Below are 19,279 nucleotides of genomic sequence, written 5' to 3'. Positions count from 1 at the left end.
GAGATGGGGTTTCACTGTGTTAGCCAGGATGGTCTCGATCTCTTGACCATGATCTGCCTGCCTCAGCCTCCCAAAGTGCTGGGATTATAGGCGTGAGCCACCGCACCCAGCCACGTGCCTCCAAAATTCTTATGTTGAAATCCTAACATCCGAGGTGATGGCATTAAGAGGTGGGGCTTTGCAGAGGTGAGAGATCACGAAGGCTCTGCTTTCATAAAAGACTTTAGTAGCCTTATAAAAGAGACCACAGGGAGCTTGCCTGGCCCTTGCACCATCTAAGGAAAGTGAGAGGGTGCCATCTATGAATCACGAAACAAGTCCTCACCAGACACCAAATCTTGAACTTGATGCCACCTGATCTTGAACTTGCTACCCTCCAGAACAGTGAGGATAAATTTCTGTTGTTTAGAAGCAACTTGGTTTATGCAATTTTGTTACTGTAGCCTGAACAGAATAAGTCCATGAACTAACACAAAAATATGGAGACTCTGGTGACTGCTATTGATGTACGTAATAACCTGTCCTCCATCTCTGACCTAAGAGTCTCATGTCTTATACCAATATGAAACTGTGGCAGATTAACTTGTTAGCTTGCAAGTAGGGTAGAATCTCAGATCTTTCACAATTCTTGAAAGTCTTGCCGGGCACAGTGGTTCATGACTGTAATCCCAGCACTTTGGGAGGCTGAGGCGGGCAGATCACTTCAGGTCAGGAGTTCGAGACCAGCCTGGCCAAAGTGGTGAAACCTCGTCTCTACTAAAAATATAAAAATCAGCCAGGAGTGGTGGCGCATGCACCTGTAGCCCCACCTATTCAGGAGGTTGAGACAGGAGGATCACTTGAACCTCGGAGGTGGAGGTTGTAGGGAGCCAAGGTCATGCCGCTGCACTCCAGCCTGGGTGACAGAGCGAGACTCTGCCTCAAAAAAAAAAAAAGAAAGTCCTTACCTCATTATGAATTTCTTCTCCTTGTTTCAAAACTGCAGGCTCAAAGGATTTTAAAGAGACATCATCATTTTCCACATCGTCACGGACATTCTGCAGAGCCAACTGACAGCGTTGTAAAATATAATCCAAGGTTCCTGTTGAGCACTGTTGAGACAGAACCAGCAATCACAATTATGGGAAAATCTAAGTTTACTATGCCACCCTTCCTGGGATTGTTCATATTTGTCCCTGGCTGTGAATTCACCTGTTGCCCCCACGGCTCAGTCTATACTCTTTTTTTTGTTTGTTTTTTAATTTTGAGATAGGGTCTTGCTGTGTCACCCAGGCTGGAGTATAGTGGTGTAATAATGTTTCACTGCAGCCTCAACCTCCAGGGCTCATGCAATCCTCTCACCTCACCTTCCTGAATAGCTGGTACCACAGGCAGGCACTACTCTGCCCAGCTAATTTTTCTAAATTTTTATTCTGTAGAGAGAGACAGGATCTTGCTATATTATCCAAGCTGGTCTCAAACTCCTGGGTTCAGGCAGTCCTCCCATTTCAGCCTCCAACAGTGCTGGGATTACAGGCGTGAGTCACCGTGCCCGGCCTATACTCCTGAACTCAAGAATTACTAGAGTGGCCTGTTCCACTGGGCTCTGTGCTGCCAGTTTGGCCTCACTTGGGCCACTTAGTTTGCTGGTTTTCTTTTACGTGGGCCTCATATCTCTAACTAAACATTTGGGTCCCTGAGGCTAACGCCCTATTTATATATGTTAAATACATTTTCTATATATACTACAACATCTAGAACTGAGTCTGAAAACTGGACGAAATTTAATAAATAATTATTGGATAAATAACTGGTTAACCAAGAAGTCAAGGACACTGACTTTTTATCTCAAATGCCCTGAGACTAACGATAGGAAAGAAAGGTAACCAGACTGCAGAGCTGGTTCAAAAGCACAATAAATGAGTCTATAATGACAGAGGGGAAAAATGAAGTTATAATCACAAGGCAAAGAACTCATTTCTCTTTTCTGCAAAAAGCATACACTAGGCAGTGGCAGTCCTTGGCAGAATAGATTCTTCAAATAATGGAGAATATTTGACTTAAGCCCTCAAGGCACATTCAAAGGCATAACTTAGTACCTGGGCCTCAGCAAGGACACAGATAACTAGTTCATCCCTCTCTGAGTCCGTGGGAGCAAAACAGAGGTCAAATGGACAAACTCCTTTTTATAAATGATCATATGTTGGAAAAGAGGCCAATGCACATGGGCAGGGCATCTGCCTGTTTTGATATTAAAATGATTTCCTAGAATAATAAAAAGTCAGCTATAAATACCCTTCAGTCCCAATGAGGAAAATGTATCCCTAAAATATTTTGGTTTTATTATTTATAATTTAAACTGAGCCCTTGTAAATAACCTTGAAGGCTAATCCTCTGGTATAAAATTTCCTTGCACATTTACTGCCATTTTATACAATGCGACATCAACAAGCCTGGGAAAAACAAAGTTTCTGTGCCAAGAAACAGAAGCTTGACTAGCATGTATTTTAATATGAAGATCCCAGAGTGCTGGGTGCATAAGGGCAGGCAACTCCAATTTCCTGCCAAAAAAAACCCCACAAAGAATAAAGGTGAATGACCACTCATTTCTGTCCCGCAGCAACCTCTACAACAACACTTTTTTTTTTTTGAGATGGGGTCTCACTCTCTGGCCCAGACCGGAGTACAGTGGTGTGGCGTGATCTTGCCTTACCGCAACCTCTGCCTCCTAGGCTCAAGCAATTCTCCTGCCTCAGCCTCCCAAGTAGATGGGATTAAAGGTGTGCACCACCATGCCCAGCTAATTTTTGTATTTTTAGTAGAGACTGGTTTTACCATATTGGACAGGCTGGTCTCGAACTCCTGACCTCAAGTGATCCACCCGCCTCAGCCTCCTAAAGTGCTGGGATTACAGGCATGAGCCACTGTACCCAGCCTACAACACCTTTTTAAAATGACTTCTATCTAGAAGGTTTCCCTGCTTGCACCTTTACTTTCCCAAGTATAGAGTGAGCTACACAGGTTATTAATTGCATTTTCATGGAAGATTGGAAACAACCTAAATTTCTTAACAATAGGAAAACTAGTTTAATGAAGTATGGTTGCAGAAAACAAAAAGAGAGAGGGGTGGGGTGTGGAATAATTTTTTTCTGGATGTATAGTGTTTTGTTTTATTTAAATAATCTATAATCAGGCCTAGTTTGAGATAGGTTTTTTTTTTGGTAACAGCTTTATCGAGCTGTAATTCACATGTCATAAAATTCAAGCATTTAAAGCATATAATGTAATGTTGTTTCATATAGTCACAGAGTTATACAAATATCACTACAATTAATTTTAGAGCATTTTCATCACCCCAAAAAGAAACTCCAGGCCATTTAGCAGTCACCCCCAACCCCGCCTGATTTCCACCAACATTTCCAACTCTAGGCAACCACTAATCCACTTTCTATGTCCATAGAGAGACCTATTCTAGACACTTCATATAAATGAATTATATAATATGTATCTTTTGTGACTGGTTGCTTCCATTTCATATGTTTTCCAGAGTCATTCATGTTGTAGCATGCATCATTACTGTATTCCATTTCAATGCCCAATAATATTCAACTGTATGGATATGCCACGTTTTACTTATCCATTCATTAAGTGATGAACCTTTGGGTTGTTTCTACTTTTTGGTGATTATGAACATTCCTGTAGAAGTTTCCATCACTCTTGGGAAACTACCTAGGCATGCAATTGCTGTGTCATAGGGTAACTTTGGATTTAACCTTCTGAAGACGTGCCAGACTGTTTCCCAAAGTGGCTGCACCACTGTCCATTCCCTCCGGCAGTGCACGCGGGTGCCACTTCCTGCATGTCCTTACCAACACTTGTCACTGTCTTTTTTATTCTAGCTATCCTAGTGAGTGTGAAATGTTATCCCATCGTGGTTTTGATTTGTATTTCCCTAGTGACTAATGATGCTCAGCATTTTTCATTTGTCTGTTGGCCATTTGTATACCTTCTTTTTTTGTGTGTGTGAGACGGAGTCTTGCTCTATTGCCCAGGCTGGAGTGCATGGTACAATCTCACCTCACTGCAACCTCCACCTCCCAGGTTTAAGCGATTCTCCTGCCTCAGCCTGCTGAATAGCTGGGATTACAGGCATGTGGCACCACACCTGGCTAATTTTTGAATTTTTAGTAAAGATGGGGTTTTACCATGTTGGCCAGGCTGGTCTTGAACTCCTGGCCTCAAGTGATCCACTCACCTCGGCCTCCTAAAGTGCTGGGATTAGAGGCATGAGCCGCTGCACCCAGCCTGTGACATGTTAATTTGGTTCCTTTACCATTTTAAATTGGATCATTTCTCTTTTGAATTATTGAGTTCTAAGAATTCTTGGAATATTTGAGATACAAGTGCTTTATGAGATACATGATTTGCAGATATTTTCTCCCATTCTATGGGTCCTCTACACTTTCTTTATGGTACCCTTTGAAGTACAAAAGTTTTTAACTTTGATGAAGTCCAATTTATCCGGTTTTTTCTTGAGTTGTTTATGCTTTTGATGTCATATCTAAAAAGCCATTACCTACTCCTCGATAAGAGCTATATATTGATGAGTAATTATTACCAAAGTTTACTGAAACAAAACTACAGAACCATATATATAACAGGCTACCATTTATATTTAAAAATATTTTTGAAATTACATACATTTTTACTTATATATTAAATATCACCAAAAGAGTAACAAGAACCTTTAAACATTGGTTGCCTCTGGGGATGAGGGGCTGGTTGGCCTGAGGAGAAAGAGACTTTAACTGTATACCTTTAGATATTTTTTTAAATTTTGAACTATTTGCATTAACTACCTATTCAAAATATAATTATTCATAAAATGTAAATTTCTTTAAAAAGACATTCTGTATTGAATCCCAAGAATATTCTGACACAATTATCAAAAACTAAAATCTAGGCTGGGAGCATTGGCTCACGTCTGTAATCCTAGCACTTTGGGAGGCCGAGGTGGGTGGATCAACTGAGGTCAGGCGTTCAAGACCAGCCTGGCCAATATGGTAAAGCCCCATCTCCATTAAAAATACAAAAATTAGCCGGGCTATCTGCTACATTCTATTCTGCACTGTACATACTTTTTAGACTATAAGCATCTTGAAGACACTGAATATAACCATTCCCGTTCACAAGTCCCTACAAGAACACCTTGAACACTATAAAGTTCAATAAAAGTTTGAAGAAAGAACAAACTGAAATCCCTTCTGAATAGTAATTCCTACAATCAAAACTTGCTGATGATTTAATCTCTCTTGCTTTATTATGTACACTCTAGTGTACAAATGAAGACAGAATAACCTTCCACACAGTGAGCTTTAGTCGTTCCTATCTCCTATTAGTTTTTCAACAGAATAAAATGAAAAGACAGTAGTAGCAGTAGAAGTAATTTAGTAACAGTAGTAGTGGTGAACTTTGAATGTATACCAGTCACTGTTCTAAAAAGACTTACATGTATTAACTAATTTAATCCTCATAAGAACACTATGAGTAGGTATGATTCTTATCCCCATGAACATATTTCCCAAGCTTTTTATTTATCAATTTGTACAGCCCTTTGAACCCAGCACTAATAAGACTGTCCACTCTTCCGGATTAGATTAGGAAAGACGTAGAAGGGTGCACTTAAGTAGCCATATACTCAAGTGATCCACAAGAAAGGGATTCTTAGGAGGGTTATAGCTAGAAAGACAGATGCCTATAACTGGGGAAATGAAATCCTTGTGTATAATACAAGGCACATACTAGATGTTCTAAAAATACTTGCTCCTCCCTCCCTCCCTCCCTCTCTTCCTTCCTCCCTCCCTCCCTTCTTTTCTTCCTTTGTTCGTCCTTACCTACCTTCCTCCCTCCCTTCCCTCTTTTCTAACAGAACTCCTTTTAGGTCTCTAAGACAATTATTTCTGTGTTTATTTGTTTAAAATTTGTCCCACCCAACTAAAGTTCACAAAAGTGGTGGGCATCATGGTCATGTTGACAGCTCTATCTCCCAGGCCTACAGTTTTGGACACATAACAGGCACTCAAATATTTAAACGAATGAGTGAATGGAAAAGAGAAGAAAGGGGAGAAAGGAAGAAAGAGGTGCTGGATGGGCTTGCTGGCATCTTGGTTTAAATACTCATTAATTCTCTCTCTGCCACACAGCAATATGATCGGTCCGCTGGTAAAGCTACTTAATGACCAAAAGACACAACACTGCCGTATAGACTCACACAGTACTGCCACTGGAAGACTTGCACCTGTACCTCCCACCTTGTTGTACCACTTCCGCCTAATTTTCTCACACTTGTCCCCTGTAGTTCCATGAAAGGTCAAGCTATAAAGCAAAGCATGGATAGCAAGCTTAGGTAGGTTACTTGTAATCCCTTTCATGCCTTGCTCTCTGGAACCCCTCTTAACTGAGTACATGGGACCCCAACATGACTACTATGAGTTTTTCTCATTTCTTAGTTTTCCATTCTGAACTAGTCTGAACAGCTAACCATGGGCCATTGCAAGTGGTGGCAGAATTTAGCAATAAAGTCTGGGTTATGAACACAACTGTGGAGCTCAGAAACTCCTTGGCAACACTGTAACTTTCTCTTTAATTTACATTCACATGCCCAGAAGTCTGACCAAAAAGTTAAGGGAAATGAAAATTCTTAACATCCGAACCGAGCCACAGCTAACACATGCACAAGCACAAAAATCTGCCCCAGTTCCTCTGGTCATCTCCTGCCCTTGACCTTGACAGATACAACCCTCTAAATAAAGCTCTAACTATAAACACTTGTCAATGGCATTTTCCTTTTCCAAGAAACATAACCCCAAGAAGCAAAATACACTTATCCCATGGCATGAATACGCTTTCTAAAATTGTATCCAACACAATCCAAAGCTCAAAAAGCAAGTAAACAGAGACGAAAGTCAAGTTAGATGGAAGCAATTTTCCCATCAAATACTCTTCCAAAGCTCTATGATAAATTGCTCATTCAACCACTTCTGTCACATCCAATTAGGTGTGAATCACGTTTTTATTTACACTTACCTCTGCCACTCGGTGGGTGGAACTAAACCGAGGTTGTGAACCGGCCAAAACGCAGTGTTGGTGGGTGGCATTGAGATCATCTACAGGAAAAACACCAGAAATGTATAAAATCGTATTTATTAGTCAGCATATACTAATATATTATTTAACTAAACACAAAGTAAACAGTAAATCCATCTTCCAAGAAAAAACAATAACCAAGGAATCAATACTTACCTTTATTCTTTAATCAATCCCTTATAAGTAGGTGACTCTCTCTATATATTCCAATATATATGTATCTACTTATAAGTAGACATTATATATATGTAGATGTATAACAAGTATAATAATATAAATATAAGTATACAATAAATATGATATACTTATATATACGCAAGTATATATAAGTAGATATATATAATCATATGTATATAATTAAATATGTATATATTCTATCATACAAAGCATGACACTTTGAAGAGTGAAAGGGGGTGCTATTAACAATTATTCCAGAACAACAGGTATAAACCAGGACTGTCCTCAGCAAATGAGATATAGGGTCACTCTACTTATTTGTGGTCCTATAATGCCCACCCACTATAAAATTCACTATGTATGGATTGAGCTTCTTTCACTTTCTCATGACACATCTACTTCTACCCTTATCTTTAGAATAAAACAGAATTTGGAGTTGAACACCTTTCATCTGAAAAATCTGCCTCTTTCCCTCCATAATCAAAGTATCAATTTTGCCCTAACAATTTTCCAGGCAATAAACCAACCAACTCAGCATGTTGCATGTTTGGCTCTTAGAACAGAACTCAAGTCTAGGGATTCACAACCCAAGAATGAAGTAGGTGGTGAATTCATCAGTTGAAGAATATTCCTAAAACCACAAGCAGTGGGAGAAAAACCAATTACCAAGTTGTTGCATATCCTAAGAAATGATACCACAAGTCAGGCAAAATCTATACAACCTCTGCTTAGGACATGACTTCCTCTATTACAAAAAAAAAGAGTTGTAATGTTTCCAGCAATGACATCCTATATAGGCAACACAAGATTTTTATCAAGATACCAAAAAAGATAATGACTTAAACCAAGAGGCAAATGCCACCAGGCCCCTTATGTGTCAGCAAAAACAACCTATAATATCATCTCTAAACATAGAAAAGAAATGCAAAATATTAAGACAGGATTTCCGCTTATGAATATTGTGAAGTAACAGTGACAAGATTTACCCTTCTGCCTTAAACAACTACAAAACAAGCCAAAAATATGAATCAAAGGTTTCAGAAAGATATAATCCCATGGAGAAGAGAAACAAAATAGGTGAGAGACGCCTACAATTGCCCTAACTTACTCCATGGAAACAGTTTCAATGCCACAGAATAGAGAAGAGGAAGTCAAAACCCAGAGTCTCTGTTTCTTTCTTGCCAAGTTGAGAAGACAAAGATTGGAGTATAGGGAGGCCAAGGCCACGGGGCCTCGAAAGGCAGAATGCTGGAACAGAAACAGCTATACAAAGAGAGAGCAAACAGAGACTGCAGAAGGGTTCCCTCAAGTATTTGGAAGAGCACTGACATGTGCATGTATGAATAAAAACTTCCCAAGGGCCAAAAAAAGAAGCACCAGAATGCAGCAGGTGGAACCAATTTCAGATTTCACACACAGCCATGAGTATTTTATGATCCCCACAGCCAAAATTGCTCCCACTGCATGAGATACTAGAAAATCCTTAGGAAAGCATCACTGAGGAAGTAGGTCTAAATGAGTCCTAGGTTAAAGGCTGCTCTAGTCCCACCTAGCAAGGCTTAAAACTAAGCCTCAAAAGGATCCAACTTCTGGCTGGGCGCAGTGGCTCATGCCTGTAATCTCAGTACTTTGGGAGGCCAAGGTGGGTGGATTACCTGAGGTCAGGAGTTTGAGACCAGCCTGGCCAACATGGTGAAACCCTGTCTCTACTAAAAATACAAAAATTCGCTGGGCAGGGTGGCGGGTGCTTGTAATCCCAGCTACTTGGGAGGCTGAGGCAGGAGAATTGCTTGAACACAGGAGGGAGAGGTTGCAGTGAGCTGAGATCATGCCATTGCACTGCAGCTTGGGAAACAAGAGCAAAGCTCCATCTCAAAATTTAAAAAAAAAAGGATCCAACTTCTTCTTAGTAATTTAATTATTCATTAGAGCAAAAGTCAAAAGTATGTAGAAGTATATAACAAAATCAGGCACGCAACAAATACCATGTGCAATATCCAACATCCATTCAAAAAGTAACAGAGAAATGAAAGATACATACACACACACAATATGCGAGGTAGTCACATCTCTCTTTTCTTCTAAATGTACATATCTGCCCTTTCATATATATATAAGTGAAGCTTCTAAAGGTTAAACATGTAGTATCTGAAACAAAACTCACACTAAGTGAGATGAACAGCAATTTAGAAACTGCAGAAGAAAAGATCAGTGAACTAGAACACATGAAAAATAAAAACTATGCAAAATAAAGTGGCTAAACAAAAAAGACTACAAAAATATGAAAGGGCATGAGTAACCTCAACGACAATATTAAGCCATTTAATGAAAATTTAATTTGAATTCTAAGGAATGAAGAGTGACAAAAACATACACATTTTTATAGAAACAATTGCCAAAATTCACCAAATTTCATGAAAACTATAAACCCAGAGATCCAATAAGCTCAATGAATTCTAAGCAAAAAAACGATTTAAGACTAAACTAAACCATGTCATAATGAAATGTCTTAAAATCAGTAATAAAGTGGAAATGTTAAAGTCAGAAAAAGAGACATTAAATACAGAGGGGCAAAGATTAGAATGACAGCAGACTTCTCATCAGAAGCTATAAAACTCAGAAGACAACTGGGTGACAAAATACTAAAGGAAAAAACTGTCAATCTAATATTCTATACATAGTGAACACCCTTTCCAAAATAAAAGTGAAATAAAGACTTTTCAGAAAGAAACTGAAACAATTTATATTCAGTAGATTTACACTATAAGAATTGTTATGAAATTCTACAGGCAAAAGAAAAATAATGTCAGAAGGAATTTAGATCTGCTCAAAGGAATAAAAAGTAACATAAGTAATAAATATCATGAAAGAATAAATGCCTGTTTAAATCCAAAATAATAACAATGTATTGTAAGGTTTATAACATATGTAGACGTAAAACACATGAAAAAGCACAAAAGAGGATGGAAGGAAAAGTGGTGCAACATTCAAAGTTACATTGTGGTAAGTCAAAGATGTAAAGATATTATAAAACCAAGAGCAGTGGCTCTCGATGAGATGTAATTTTGACATTCCTCACTCTGCAGAGAGAGACAGACTGGAAACAGAGAATGACAATTTATCAGAGTAAAAAACAAAAAGCAGAAACACACATGGGAACCAGTTCCAGGGTAGAAAAACCGTAAGTGTAACTACTGAATTTCTGGAGATTCAATGTAGACAGGACTGAGAGTTAAAAAGTCCAGGGGAGCTCAGTCTTAGGGAACTCCCACAATTTTGTGAGTTTTATCTCCAAAAGCTCTAACAGGTTCTCACAGTGAAGATCCAAAAACATCTTCTCATGCTTCTGGCAGAAGGAAGGGAAAAAATAGCGACTTTATTTATTTATTTATTTATTTTCTCAGGAGACAGGGTCTCACTTGTCATCCAGGCTGGAGTGTAGTGGCATGAACATACTTCAATGCCACCTAGAACTCCTAGCCCCTGCTAGCCATCCTATCGGAACTAAGAATGAGAAAAAAGAAAATGAGAAGCACTTGTGAGGTTCACAATTCACAGGCATAAACTCACTAAAAGACTGAGACTTAATCATAAGATTATAGAATGCTTCCCCTCCCAACATACCTTACCACCACATTATTACTGCAGTTCCTTTTATCCAGTGCATCCCATCTGCCTATCAAGAAAAAGGTACAAGGTCTTCTAAATGGCAAAAAAACATAGTTTGAAAAAACTGAGCAAAAATCAGACCCAGAGTCAGAAATGGCAGAAATTAATTATCAGAAATGTTTTTTAAACTGTGATTACTATTCTAAGGACTCTGAAGGACAACGTAGACAACATGCAAGAACTGATGGGGAACGTAAGCAAAGGGATGGAAATTCTAAGAAAGAATCACAAACAAAATGCTGGAAATCAATAACACTATAACAGAAATGAAGAATGCCTTTAATGCGCTCATTAGAGAACTGGGCAAGGCAGATGAAAGATCTCTGAGCATGCGGATATAGTAAGAGAAACTTCCAAAACTGAAAAGCAAAGAGAAAAAAGACTGAAAAAAAAAAAAAAAAAAAGCAGAACTATGGGACAACTGCAAAAGGTGTAATATATGTATAATGGGGATAACAGAAGGAGAAGAAAGAGGGAAAGGAACAGAAAAAAATTAGAAGTAATAATAACTAAGAATATTCTTAAATTAATGTTAGACACCAAACTAGCGACTTGGGAAGCTCAGGAAAAAAACCTACACTTAGGCATATTATATTCAAACTGCAGAAAGTCAAAGATAAGGAATTTTGAAAAAGCCAGAAGGAAAAAACAGCTCATCTATAAAGGAGCGAAAAAAAAAAAAAAAAAACTATCTGACGTTTCCTCAGAAACCAGGCAAGCAATACAAAAGTGAAGTGAAATACTTAAGGTGTTGAGAGGAAAAGAAAACAGCAACCTAGAATTGTGGATCCTACAAAACTACTCTTTAAAAGTAAAGGAGAAACAGACCAGGTGTGGTGGCTCATGTCTGTAATCCAAGCACTTTGGGAGACCGAGGCAGGTGGATCGCTTGAGGTCAGGAGTTCAAGACCAGCCTGACCAACATGGCAAAACCCCATTATACTAAAAATACAAAAAATCAGGTGGGCACAGTGGCGCACACCTGTAATCCCAACTACTTGGGAAGCTGAAGCAGGAAAATCGCTTGAACCTGGGAGGTGGAGGTTGCAGTGAGCCAAGATCATACCACTGCACTCCAGCCTGGGAGACAGAGTGAGACTCTGTCTCAAAAAAACAAAAAGAAAGAAAGAAAAGATTTTTTTTAAAAATGTTTCAGACAAATAAAAATTCAGGGAATTTGTTGCTAGTAGACTTGTATTGCAAGAAATTTGTCAGAAGAAAAATGATATAGATCAGAAACTCAGATCTACATAAAGAAAGGAAGAGACTTTGAGAAGGAATAAGTGAACGTAAAATAAAAACCATTATTTTTCTTCCCCTTAGTTGATAGAAGAGATAACAATTTATTCACAATAATAACAACAATGTATTCAATTATGTATGCCACATATATATGTATGTGTGTGTGCCTATGTATGCTTATTTGTAAGTGAAATTAATGATAGCAATGAGTATAAGAGATGAGAGAAAAAATTAGGAATATTTTATTTTACTGTACTTGCACTATCTGTGTAACAGTATAGTGTTATTTGAAAGTGGACTTGGAATAGTCATAAATGTATACTGCAACCTCTAGGTCACTACTTAAAAAGTAAAAAAATATATATGTAATTGATATGCTAAGAAAAGAGATGAAAGGAAATCATGGAATACTCAAAACTATCAAAGCAGAAAAAGAGTGGAAGACAAAAACAGGGGAAAAAACAAGACAAAATATAGAAAACATTAACAAATATGGTAGATATTAATCCAAGTGTATCAATAATCACTTTAAATGCCCGTGGTCTAAATACACACATTAAAAAACAAGAGATTATCAGAATGGATAAAAAACAAGGCATATGCTGTCTACAAGAAACTCAATTCAAATATAAAGATACACACAGATTAAACTTAAAGAAACGAAGAAGACAGATATACTATGCAAACATTAATCTAAAGAAAGCTGGAGTGCCTATATTAATTTCAGAGCAGATTTCAGAGCAAAAATAAATTATCACAGAGAAAAAGGGGTAGTACATAATGATAAAGTGGTAAATTCTCCCAGAAGATATAACAGTCATTAACATGTATGCACCTAATAATAGAGCATCAAAATGTATAAGGCAAAAACTGATAGAACTGCAAGGAAAAACAGACAAATCCACTACTATAACTGGAGATGTCAACATCCCTCTATCAGCAAAGGACAGATACAGCAGGCAGAAAATCATTAAGGACATAGTTGAACTCAACAATACCATCAGTCAATTGAATATAACTGACATACATAGACTATTTCATTCAACAACAGCAGAATACACACTAGTATCAAGCTCACATGGAGCATTCCCCAAAATAGACCACATTCTGGGCCATAAAACACATATTACCAAATTTAAGAGAATGCTATCATTAATTTCACTTACAAATAAGCATACGCAGGTACACACACACACACACACACACACACACACACAATGGTTTTTATTTTACCTTCACTTATTCCGTCTCAAAATCTCTTCCTTTGTTTATGTAGATCTGAGTTTCTGATCTATATCATTTTTCTTCTGACAAATTTCTTGCAATACAAGTCTACTAGCAACAAGTTCCCTGAATTTTTATTTGTCTGAAACATTTTTTAAAAAAATATTTGACCTCAGACCAGAATGGAATTAAACTAGAAAATAATAACAGAAAGATAGTTGGAAAATTCCCAAATACTTGGAGATAGAACAATATACTTCTAATAATCTGCGGGTCAAAAAATCTTAAGAAAAATGAACTAAATGAAAGTGAAAACACAACTTCTCAAAATTTGTTGGAAGCAACATTAGCACTGCTTAGAGGAAAATTTATAGCATTAAATGCCACAAATGTATAGCATTAATATAGCATTCTGCTTATATTAGAAGATCTAAAATCAATAAGCTAAGCTTCTACTTTGTGAAATTAAAGAAAAAGAACAAATTAATCCAAAGTAAGCAGAAGAAAAGAAACAATAAAAGTTAATGTACCTCAATGAGATAAAAAACAGAAAACTAATAAAGAAACTTAATGAAAGCAAAAGCTGGTTCTTTTAAAAGATCAATAAAATTGATAAACTTCTAGCCAGACTAAGAAAAAAGAGACAAGAAACATATTACTAATGTCAGAAATGAAAGAGGTGACATCACTACAGATCTCATGGACATTAAAAGGATAATTTTAAAATGATATGAACAGTTATTTACTCAAAAATCTGAAAACCTATACGAAATGAACTAATTCTTTGAGAAACAAAATCTGCCAACACTCTTACAAGAAGAAATGAATAATATGAATAGGCCTATCTCTATTAAAGAAATTGAATCAATAATTAACATGTTTCCAAAGCGCCAGGCCCAAATATGTTCACTGTTGAGTTCTACCAAACATTTAAGGAAGAAATTATACTAATTCTTAACAATCTTTACTAGAAGGTAACACAGGAAATACTTCCAAACTCACTCTATGGGGCCAGCATTGCCCAGACATTACAAAAAGGAAAACTAAAGACCAGTATTACCTCATAAGCATAGGTGCAAAAATCCACATCAAAATATCAGCAAATTGAATGTAACAATGTACAAAAAGAATTATACACCACGACCAAGTGAGATTTATCACAGATATAAAAAACTGATTCAACATTCAAAAATCAACTAATATAATCTATCACACCAACAAGCTACAAAGAAAAAAAAATATGATCATACCAATAGGTACAGAAAAACATTTGACAAAATGTGATACCCATTCATGATAAAAAAATTCTCAGTAAACTAGAAATAAAGAAGAACTTCCTCAACATATAAAGAATGTGTAAGGAAACCTGCAGCGAACATCATATTTAGCGGTGTGAAACTAGAAGCTTTTCTGTTCAGAGTAAGAATAAGACAAGGATGTCTCCTCTCAACATTTCTTTTCAGTATCATATCGGAAGACCTGGCTGACACAGTAAGACAGGAAAAGAAAACAAAAGGTATATAGATAGAGAAGGAAACAATTAGAGTATGTTTGTTCACAGATTATATTATTGTCTGTGTAGCAAATTCAAAAGAATCAATAATCTAATCTGACTGGCAGCTTTATAGGAAAGAGGAGGAACTAAGGGGGAAATAAGAATGGAAGCAGAAGGTCAGTCAGGAAGCTGTTGCAGTAAGCCATGCAGGAGTTAACAGTGACTTGAACTACAGAAACAGGGGAGGAGATGATGAGCAGACAACAGATTCAGAATGGTCTGGGAAAAGACAATAGGACATGGTAATGAACTGGATGAGTCAAGTCAGGAAAACATAAACTCAAGGGCAACTCTTGGGGTTTTCACAGCAGCAACTGATTGAAGGTGATTAAGTCACAAAACCTTAGGACATTGCAAAATAATAACTACAAAATGCAATTAGAGGTGAGAATGAAAACATCAGTGATACACTTGGAGTTTTAAATCCAAATATAAACACAACAATATAGAGTATAAAAAGCAGAACTGTGGCTTTAAGGCCTGATGAAGAAGGCTAAGTGGCCATTCTCTCTTAGAAGGCTAAGTTTGCCATCTCTGAGGACACTCCTGAGCAGTTTTGGTTGATCCTGACTATGTTGCCCAAAGGAGGTTTCAGAGTCAAGCAAAATAATAAAAAGTGGAGTTTGAAGGGGGCTCCCCAGGATAGATTCCCATAAAAGACTGGGACAATGTCTAGGAAATACATAAATGCCAGTCTCATCTACCCAAATAAAAGCCTTATTACTCCTACGCTATTAATACTGGGACCCACAGACATAATTAGGGGAAAAATCACCACGTTAATGAGTAGGTTTGTTAAGTGCTTTTGTTCCACTGAGAGGAACACTGAGTCACTAGTGACTCAGGCCAAATGGCAAACACAACACTAGAAGGTATACTTTGAGGCTTCCACCTTCATTTAAATCCTTGGCAACTCTCTAATCAAACAATTCTTTTGAAATTGCTTCCAACTGTATCTAATCCTTTATGACTTTAAAAAAAGAAACTTGTAATTTTCATTTAAGAGCTTCTAATTTATCGAAAACTCCATCTATAAAAGCGATTCAAGCTTCATGGATTGTGCATCTGAAAGGATATACTTAAGACCCTCCCAGCTTTAAAAGATTATTCCTAATAATTTTTAGAAAAAATAAATTAAAGAATGTCTATTTACCATAGCTATCTCAGAATACAGCTGAAACTTGACTGACACTGTATCCAACTGGAGTAAGAGTTTGTAGATGATGTGACAACACACACACAAAAAGAAAAGACGCTCTCACTCTTTGCTGGCTGAATGCTGCGTGCCCTGGCAGTGGAGAAGAGAGCTCTGGACATTCACTGTAGCATGAAATCTCATTTCATATATAAAAGACCACAGAAGCAATGCTATAATTTATGCTAGGGTAACCAATTCATGTTCAGGACTTTCCTGGTTTTAATACTGAAAGTCCTGCATCCTGAGATCCCCTTGCCCACAGACAAAAAGGACAGTTGGTCACCCTAAATTTATCCCAGCCCTTACTTCCTTGGGTTTGCTGTCACGTATGTTACCAGGGCCATTTCACCCAAATTTCTTAGAGAAACAATCATGACTTTTGCTAAAGGCACTCTTGGAGTAAATAAGCCCAATACTGAAATCCAATCTTCCCAGCTTCAATCACTGAAGCTTTTCATTCTTACATACCTGTCCATTCTCATCTCTCAATCTTAATATTTATGACCTTATTTTTCCTAGATGTGGGCCATCCATGGCTGAAAACATTTTCAGAATTTGATAGCCAACGAAAGGGGGAGGGGAAGGTTCCTGGCAAGATGCCAGTATAGACACAGGCCCTCTCCCATTCCTAGATTCTCAATGAGACAATCAATGGAACATAAAAATGGATCAACACCTCTTTTGGCACTATATATTAGAGAAAGGTGCTCAATATGCCAAAAGTGCAAATGATTGTGCTGAATATAGTATAGGTGGAATTAGATTAAAGAAGGGCAAAGAAGGCTGACACGTGATTGTCTCTCCAAAAGAGCAGCGAGCCTGATAAATATACCAATCAAATCCTGAGCAAAATGCTCACCTCTTAACTCAGAAAGCAACGAGCAGGAGGGCAAGAGAAGCTTACAGGGCACTCAGAGAGCAAGGCTCTTGCCTCTGTAGCGAGCATTCTATGCACACAAACTGTGATACTCACTGTAGCAAGAATTCTGTGCACATAACCTGTGATATTCACAGACCCCAGGATGTGCTGCTGTTATAAGCCATGACTCTTGAGTACCAGGCATTGCAGAAACAAGGAACTGGAGCAACCAGCAATTACAGGAGCAGGCCAAAACCTACCATGGTTTGCTCATACTACAAGCATCCACATAAAGACAAAAACAACTTCTTAAGCACACTCCAATTTATAAAATCTCTACGTGGCTGGGTAGGGACACATCTTCTTCCACCTTCAAGTAAAGGATTTGGCCAGGAATCCATACTAATCTCTCACAGAACCAATCTCAGCTACTTGCCTATAAGCCAGTACTAGTCTACTTTCTATGAGGATAAAGAGGTAAGGAGTAATTGCCAGAACTATGCAAAATTACTACAGTTCAAAGGAATGGAGGCACTTTGATCAAAACTGTCTTTTCTGAAAAAAGTTTACTCAAACTGACATGATAAAATTTTAGAAAATTCTCAGTTTTTCAAGAAGACACTTGATTCAAGAAGGCACTGCATCTGTGAAAATAAGGTAAGCAGACATGAAGCTGGAACAGTATGAGATCAGAAAAAACCACTTGCAATTGATTTTTTTAATAGCATTTCTTCATTTAACATGGCAATAGATGGAGTGAACAGCAGAAAGCATGCTGCAGAAAAACCAAATTACTGAGCTGGATGAGTGAACTCAAGAGATTCTCCTAGAACTCAGGGAAAATGAGTGATGGAAATGAGTGATGGAAAACCTAAGACACGAGGAACAGATCCTGGAGATCAAAATGTACTTACAGGAATCACAGAACGGAAGTAACATACAGGCTGGGCATGGTGGCTCACACCGGTAATCCCAGCACTTTGGGAGCCCAAGGCAGATGGATTACTTAAGGGCAGTCAGGAGTTCAAGATCAGCCCTGCCAACACGGTGAAACGCTGTCTCTACTAAAAATACAAAAAAAATTAGCTGGGTGTGGTGGCAGGCACCTGTAATCCCAACTACTCGGGAGGCTGAGGCAGGATAATTGCTTGAACCTGGGAGGCAGAGGTTGCAGTGAGCCGAGATCACACCAATGTACTCCAGCCTGGGCGACAGAGTGAGACTCCATCTTTAAAAAAAAAAAAGTAAGATACAGAAAGATATAAGAATAATCAAAGAAACACTAGAAGAATGTTTTCCAAGGTTGTGAAAAGACCAGAGTCTGCACTATAAAATGGTTGAGCAAGGACATAAACATATTCTGTTAAAAAATTAAATATAAAATACTACAAATGTCCAAATAGAAAATACAGCTTACCAAAATGAAACCATAGTGCAGATGGCCTCAGACATCTCCCGACATCAAATATCAGAGGTCACAGAACAATATCTATAGAGTTGTTGTTGGTGGTTTTTGTTTGTTTGTTTTTTGAGATGAAGTCTCACTAACCGCCTAGGCTGGAGTGCAGTGGCATAATCTCGGCTCACTGCAACCTCTGCCTGCTGGGTTCAAGTGATTCTCCTGCCTCAGCCTCCTGAGTAGCTGGGATTACAGGCATGTGCCATCACACCTGGCTAATTGTTGTATTTTTAGTAGATGGTGTTTTGCTATGTTGGCCAGGCTAGTCTTGAACTCCTGACCTCAGGTGATCCGCCCACCTCGACCTCCCAAAGTGCTGGGATTACAAGCATGAGCCACTGTACCCGGCCTCTATAGAGTTTTAACGGGGAAGTTTGATACTCAAGAATCCTATAGCCAATCAAGGAGATATTCACAAGTGAAAGGACAGGAAGTCACTCTTACATAATGCAAAGACTCAAAGAACATGCCACGACGACTCCCCTGCCATTAGTCTTCATAAATATTATTAGAAACTACATTTTGGCTGACCAAGAGAAAAATCAAGAATTTTTTTTTTTAGATCACAGTACGAAAAGGCTAGCAGTAAGCATAAACGCAGTTAAATAATTTCAAATATTGTTATTTAATTTAATGCAACTATTGCAATTAAGACTTAAATGGAAAGATGTTTCACCTAAAATAAATATTAAAAATCTAAATACAAAATTGAAAATAGGGTATAAGAAGATATCTGGGAAGTGGGCAGAAGTGTTAAAGGGATAAAGCTAA

The 19,279-nt window shown here is 37.9% G+C and overlaps 1 protein-coding gene across 5 annotated transcripts in view; it reads right to left on the bottom strand.

Moving 5' to 3' along the window:
- FTO (FTO alpha-ketoglutarate dependent dioxygenase) overlaps positions 1-19,279 on the bottom strand; it is a 408,367-nt gene that overhangs the window by 228,964 nt on the left and 160,124 nt on the right. For all 5 annotated transcript variants that reach the window (XM_054453521.2, XM_054453522.2, XM_063655154.1 and 2 more), the window contains exons 5-6: positions 7,066-7,145; positions 948-1,091 (exon numbers count right to left, since the gene is read on the bottom strand). In XM_054453521.2, coding sequence (XP_054309496.1) covers positions 948-1,091; positions 7,066-7,145 — 224 coding nt within the window. The remainder of the gene's footprint in view (positions 1-947; positions 1,092-7,065; positions 7,146-19,279) is intronic.

The sequence above is a fragment of the Pongo pygmaeus genome, chromosome 18 (assembly GCF_028885625.2).
Source record: "Pongo pygmaeus isolate AG05252 chromosome 18, NHGRI_mPonPyg2-v2.0_pri, whole genome shotgun sequence".
NCBI lineage: Eukaryota > Metazoa > Chordata > Mammalia > Primates > Hominidae > Pongo > Pongo pygmaeus.
This window is presented reverse-complemented; position numbering and strand designations above follow the sequence as displayed.